Source organism: Arachis ipaensis, chromosome B04 (assembly GCF_000816755.2).
Source record: "Arachis ipaensis cultivar K30076 chromosome B04, Araip1.1, whole genome shotgun sequence".
Lineage (NCBI taxonomy): Eukaryota > Viridiplantae > Streptophyta > Magnoliopsida > Fabales > Fabaceae > Arachis > Arachis ipaensis.
Window position 1 is genome coordinate 110,800,940 of NC_029788.2, and position 7,119 is coordinate 110,808,058.

The 7,119-nt window shown below is 31.7% G+C and overlaps 1 protein-coding gene across 2 annotated transcripts; it reads left to right on the plus strand.

The window, feature by feature from the left end:
- LOC107639595 (NADH dehydrogenase [ubiquinone] 1 alpha subcomplex subunit 2-like) lies at nucleotides 2,688-6,357 on the plus strand. 2 transcript variants are annotated; one of them, XM_016343140.2, is made up of 4 exons: nucleotides 2,688-2,809; nucleotides 3,860-3,952; nucleotides 4,086-4,192; nucleotides 6,217-6,357. In XM_016343140.2, the coding sequence occupies exons 2-4, from the start codon at nucleotides 3,867-3,869 to the stop codon at nucleotides 6,318-6,320; spliced, it is 297 nt and encodes a 98-aa protein (XP_016198626.1). In that variant the 5' UTR covers nucleotides 2,688-2,809; nucleotides 3,860-3,866; the 3' UTR covers nucleotides 6,321-6,357. The 2 variants fall into 2 exon arrangements, with proteins under 2 accessions (XP_016198626.1, XP_016198628.1); XM_016343142.2 differs by lacking the exon at nucleotides 2,688-2,809 and adding an exon at nucleotides 3,087-3,193.

A 7,119-nucleotide genomic window follows, 5' to 3' on the forward strand; every position in this document is an offset into this window, starting at 1 on the left:
TCATAAAACCACTCATCCCCTTTTGGATCTAGAGTTCTGATACCATGTCATGAAACCACTCATCCCAAAAGTTTAAGTTGATAGAAAAAGGTAACACTAATGGTTTATATATCTAATACTGAATCGGACATCCCTAAATCTTCATTATACACATTGTACAAATATTCCATTAGCTCCCTATACTTTTTCTTCATTAAATTCATTGTCTTTTGAGAATGAACATCACATATGTAGTGATTCTTATCACAACATGAATAACATTTATCTGCATAAAACTTTTTATCAATCCATATTAAAATTAATAGAAAAGGACAAATAGGTCCTTGACCTTTTGCCCCGCGAACATTTTCGTCTTTGACCATTGAAAAATACTTTTAAGTCCCTGACGGAGGCATTTGAACGGATCAGTCCCTGACGGAGGCATTTGGACGGAGGGACTAATCCGTCCAAATTTTGTGAAGATTAGGGACTTAAAAGTATTTTTCAATGGTCAAGAACAAAAACGACCGCAGAACAAAAATGTTAGAGACCTATTTATCCTTTTCTCTAAAATTAATTTTTGAATTTTATCCCTGGAGAAACAAAAAAAAAAAGAAAAGGGTAAAGTCTAAACTCTAAAGTCTCAATCCAATTTATTGTCCACCCAAATTACGGAGTGGCCCATACGAGTATTAGGGTTCCGCATTTCACGAAACGCAGCCTTATAAATTCGACAAACGAGGGTTTTACATCATCACCATCAGGTTTCTGAACCTGTGAAATCTGCCATTGTTCCTGGAAAACGTGAGAACCTTCGTCAGCTCAAGCTAAGGTAAAACCTTTCTTTCGATTTCAGTTTTGGAGTTGTGATGGATTTCGTGTAATTTTTTTCCCGAAAAAAATTGTTTGTATTTAGTGTTTTTAACTCTTTCAGTTTTATTTTGGTTAAAGGATCGGAGGTCGATTGGGATTTTAAAATCTTGTAAAAAAGTTATTATCTTTGTTAATAGATGAGTTGCAGATGAACTCGTTATGAAACCGGGAATGATAATACTATGTTTGGTTTATTTAGTTGTTTGTTTTTGATCTAGAAAAGTAAATTATATCCTTTTTTTTCTTGTTTATGGGTATTATATTTCGATTTTTTTTTCTTTATAAATCTTTGCTTTTCGGAATTGATTCTTGAACACAATATTCGTGTAGTATGAATTTCTTTATTTATCCCCAAAAAATCGAGTCATTTCAAATAAATTGAAGACGCTTCTAACCTTATTCCTGAAGTGTCATTGTCATCTGATTTGTTTTAAAAGATTTATCTAGACCTGCCAGACAAATTTGAGAAAAAATTTCTTTTGAGAAAATATGTGGAAAACCAATGCGTTAATTTAGAATTTTCGTAGATGTGATTGAATGTTCACTTTGAGATGCTAGTGGAGGTGTTTGATTTTTATTGTTTATGTTAGCATTAACTCCTGTTGGTTATGGTTAGGCACTTAGGCTTGATTTTTAGGTTCTGTACTGTGCTTGTAATCTGCTAGCATGCTGATTATTGTTTCAGTTTTTGACTGTCTTCAAGCTAAAAATGGATGTGATTTCTTAACATGCATTAAAAGATATATTTTTGTATCTTTAGTAAACACCCAAATTGGTCCCAACAAATTTTTATTATTCTAGAAGTCCTTGAGATGGATTGGTCCGTTAAGAGGACTAAATTATCTTTTAATGATATTTTTCGAGACCTACTTGTGTTGTAAGAAAATTTGTTAGGAACTTATTTGTCTATCACGTATGTTAAAAATGTTATTGAAAATGATGGAAGGACCAATCTTTCCTATCTGGAATTTGTTGGGACCAATTTTGGTGTTCACTCTTTGTATCGCACTTGTGTAAAATTCGAAATTTTCATTGTAAATAATTGAAGATAATTTAAGGTATATTCTTATTTGTTCTCTGATGCCAACTTGCTGGTAGTCTCTATTTGTTTTGCACTTGATTGAATTGTCATTGTGGAGCGTTTTGTTAACTGTTAAGTAAATTGAGCTGCATTAATGTTATTGTTGAGCTTAATGATTGGCATGTAACTTAAGAGTACAGAAAATTGGGCCTGTTGCCAAGGCTAAAGATGAAACCTGATAACTATTATTATCATGTGTCCTTGCTTCTTAGTTTGTGTTTTTGGCTGCTAGGTAAACAATAACTATCTTGAACAACATAAACAATCACCAATCAAATAAAAATACACTATACCCTAATTTAATGCTACTAATTAAATTTAAGATTAATTTACTCTTTTAACCCTATTAATTCACATTATTCACACATTATTCAAAAATATTGTTCGTTACCTATACTTTTCTGTTTGTTTTTAGGGACAGGACATTGAAATAGAAATTCGGATATATAAATTTGTGTTTGAGGCTCAAAAGTGAATATTCTTTATTATTTTAAATTTTAAAAAATACAATGCATCAATAACAAATTCTGTTTATCATATTTCATTAAATAACATATTACACCATTTAAATCGAGACAATATTTGTTTGTAGAAAAGTCAAAATACTCAATAAAAATACAAATATAATCAATTTCGTTTTAGAAAAATCACATAAAAATGTTGTTTATTTTATTTTATACTAATATTTTATTCTATGTTTTTATTTATTAAATTTGCAAAGTTATAATACCAAATATAAATGTCATGGAAATGACAAGTCTACCCTCCTGTTAGCTTTGGTTCTTCACCCAAAAGTGAACCGAACACTCGAACAGCATCCATCACTTCGTGGCTTCTTACGCAACAACGCCATTCAAACTTTGTGATTACATTCAGGTAAACTAATTACACATTAACTGTTCAAAATTTTGGTTTGATTTTCTTATTGTATACATACATGTCTAATCTAAAACCCTCCTTCTTGATACTGATATCAAGTCACAAGGTGGACATTTTCGGAACCTAGAGGATTTGATACGGGGTTTTGCAATATGATAAGAATTAATGTCATTTTCATACTGATTTTCAAAGATTTCTTAGCTATAATTTCTTTATCTGTAATTTTTTTTGTCTATAATTTTTTCTCATTATAGTTTGTGAAAATGCTGCTTCATTTTATTTTTTCTTCCCTGGATCAGTACATTCCAATTTTTTGCTGTAATTGTTCTTCAGAAATTAGTATTGTGTAGAAGTATCCAATTTTACCTTGGATCTGTTGTTGTAAGTCTTCCCAAGTATTTATGTATTTTTTTATGAAATTTTTATCATGGTTCTTGTTTATGATTTTATTGAATTTCAAGGATATTCTGCAATCAGGTGTAGGTATAGGGTTGTACTTTTGTAATATGATTGGAATATGTAGTTTCTATTTTCTTCTTTCAAGTTTTTTAAATTCTAGTAAATAAGTGGCCAAATTTTGGGCAGTAGAACTTCTGCTAGATCATATTGCTCAGTATTGCTTGTTTATCAGGAGAAAACTCAATAGTGGTTGGGCTGAAAATGATAATAATCATGAAATCTTAACCCGAGTTTAGTTAGTTGTTGTCTGGGTGAATGCTTGGGGGTTCAGACACTTTAAAATTCTCTTGCTTTTGGAACTTTTATTTTTGAGATCAGTCTTCATAATATTGGCATGTAGACTTTTATATCTATGTGCAATGAAAGAACATTGCAAGTATGTTTCCAACTTCCAAGTAGTAGAATTTTGTGTATACTTTTGGGGCCTTTTAATTGATTGTCAATTATTTGTAGCTTAGCATTGCAACTTTGGGCAGTTCTGCCTGTATTAGTTTATCTTACATTGTGTTTGTTGGGTTTTAGTTTTACCTCCCTTCTTTATGCCTCGTGATGAGGAAAAATCTGAAATAAATTATTAAATTGAGCTAGGGAAGCAATGGCATGGAGAGGACATCTTTCAAAGAACATAAGGGAGCTTAGGTTTTTGATGTGCCAGTCGTCACCTGCAAGCTCACCTGCAAGGTTATATTTATATTCACTTTTTTTTGGGGGGAAATATCACCGCTTTATTATTTACATATCTTAGTGTGATTTGATTACTTACATCTTATAGATAGGTGAGTATCAATTAATGTTGTTTTTTTCATTATCTTAGGACATTTGTGGAAAAGAACTATAAGAAACTCAAGACTTTGAACCCGAAATTGCCAATACTGATCCGTGAATGCAGTGGAGCGGAACCCCAACTATGGGCAAGATATGGTATCACCATCTAAGTCCCGTTCTTATATGTTTAATCTGAATTTGTCACCATATTATTAATAAAAATTAATTTTGACTTAGAATAATATGTAATGTAGCAAGCATATCTAGGATGAAATGAATGAAAACAAATGAAACAGTAGAATCCACACTGAACAGCCTATTACAATTAGCAATGATCTTCATTGTTGCTGATTTCTTCCTTCCATATCATGGGAGACACAATTTTTAAGAATTTGATAGATCAGATGGATTGGATAGCAGCAGAACATTCCGGTGAATGAACTGCCTCCATTTAGTTGGCACTCATGTGGTCATTTCTCCTTGCGTCCCAATTTATGTATCTTGTGATGCGTGGCCTACTTGATTAACTAGCTGTTGGTTTACTCAACACTTTGGCTGAGTAAGCTCATTCCTGCAAACTGGTTCCCAAGTTGCAAAGTGCCCTCCTTCCTATCATTTGGACATAATGTATAACCACATTTGAGAGAGAATAATTTTATGGGGTGAGTTTTACATCTTTTGAAAACTGAGATGCTCCAATTTTTGGCAAACTGTTGATATAAAACAAAATAAATTTGCATCTTCCTAGTTGCAAAATCTATCCCTGTTCTGAAATTATACATTTTTGCTCAAAGAAAAATACCATATAAACAATTGCTGAAAGAAAATACAATATTGTTTTTTTTTCTTAAATATTGATCAACAACTATAAATCCTTATCCACTATGTGGGTGTCAACTGCATGGATCAGACAGTGCAGTTACACCCTGTCATGAATCATATACGGAATCAGCTTATTTTTGCTCAGATTTTTTCCGATCACCTTATTCATAGTCTCTTTAGGTCTTTCTCTGTCCCTAACTAAGGTAGCTATCTCTCATCTTGTCTACCCTTTTGATGGGATGCTTTTCTAGTCTTTATATTTATACACTTGGAAAAGCCTTAAGTGAACAAGGTTTATATTTGGTAGGAGTCAAGAATCTTATGCAGGTTATGATTTCTTTTCTCTTGCTTTAGTATTTGCCTTGTTGATCTTCAACCTCTAGCGCTCTGTGCTGTTGGAACACATTCTAGTGGCTCGTACATACTTGTTCCAAAACAAAATTGATAATCTTAAAAAATTAGTAACATTGAAAGGTCTCCAAATATTGATTCCCTTTGCATCCTTTCAGCAATTTGATTAACAAATTTTTGCTGGGGTAAAAAATTTAAGATTACTCATTTGCAGTTTACTTTCACTGCCTTAGCCACTCATGTTCCATATTTTCCCTACTAATGTTCCCACTTTCCCATTAACTACTCCATCTTTCTTTAGTTGCTTACTGCCTTTTATTCTCACCTCTCATTATTTCTTCTTATTTTTTGCTATTGCATACTAAATTTTTGAAAATGTTTAATCGTACTAAAAGAAGACCATACACAAGGTGGTTAAAGGAGATTGATGTGTAAAAAGTCTCACTATAAATGTGATATAAGGCACAATGACATTATTTAATCCATCTAATTGACCCCACCTAGTGGATAAGACTTTGTTGTTGTTGTTGTACTAAAAGGGGATCTTGACAATAACATCCTAGTTGATATAATTACCATACATTGTCTCCTCACATTCCACCAAATTGTGCACCACAAATAAGAACTAATGAAGAGTCTGACAATTCAATACAAAGACATCTTGATACCTTGTGTGAATAATAATAATAATAATAATAATAATAATAATAATAATAATAATAATAATAACTCAGAAACGGGATAAAGATAACAAATTCCTACCATTATTTACAGATTTTGGAGGACCTTGAAGAGTGCTTAAGGATTCCACTGACATAAAATGTGTATAAGAAATAAATCCACATATTTTACGTTAATTACACTGCATATTTACTGTCATGATATCTATCATTAGTGAGCCTTTGATACTTTCTTCTAATATGATTTTTTTTAATTTTTTTTATTTTGAAATAATTATCTGCGTAGTTGATCCCTCGTTTCTTTTGTAATTTGTTGCTTTATATTAGATTTTGGTGTTGAGAAAGGAATCAAACTGGAAGGCTTGTCGGAGGCACAGATCTCCAAGGCACTTGAAGATTTGGTGAAAGCTGGAGAGTCCTTGAAAGCCTGATATTGCACCTTCTCAGCCATCTGAAATTGAATAAAGCGCTCATGCTGCACTTCTAATTGAAGATTGCATATGTAAATTGTAGTTTCTCAAAAAAGACATTTTTTTTATTATGTAAAAAACATATTTTTTTATTTTTTTAATTCTTTTATTTTTATTACTAGAAATTTACTAAATATGCAAAAATAAAAAAAAGATATTTTTTCATTGAAAAAAGATATTTCTTTTATCAACTTAATGGCACTCAAACAAGCACTAAAAAAAAAGAATTTGCATGGAACCCGTCCAGCCCACTTTTCTTTTACGTAACACATTTGATTTAAATTCATGACATCTTAAGTTCTTAACAGTAAAGAGTGTAATAGATCTCCAGTTGATCGACTTTCCTTAATTTGAATTAGCGTGTTAAGATTCTCAGTTGCATTTTGAATAAGATAATTTAAATAAAGGCTCAATTGTTTGACCTTGTGTTCTACTATACTACTATACTTTCTTATTAGCTGTATTGGGTTTCTTTTCTTTTCATTGCTTCATTTTTATGATATAATGTTTTGCTATGCTTACTGTTGGTGTTCTATTGACACGGTTTATTTGGTTGGTTCCAGGATGATGAATCATATATCTTACCTGTGCTTTTACGTTTTGATGGTCAGCCTGAAGTTGATGAGAAGGTATTTTGAGATATTGTCATAGAATGAAACATAATCATTTGTGCCCCTTTTCATTCCTTTGCAATGGTGTTTTCATGGTTATCTTTCCTACTTTTTTTAGTCCTTAAAATTTGAAAGAGCTCCCTGTTGTG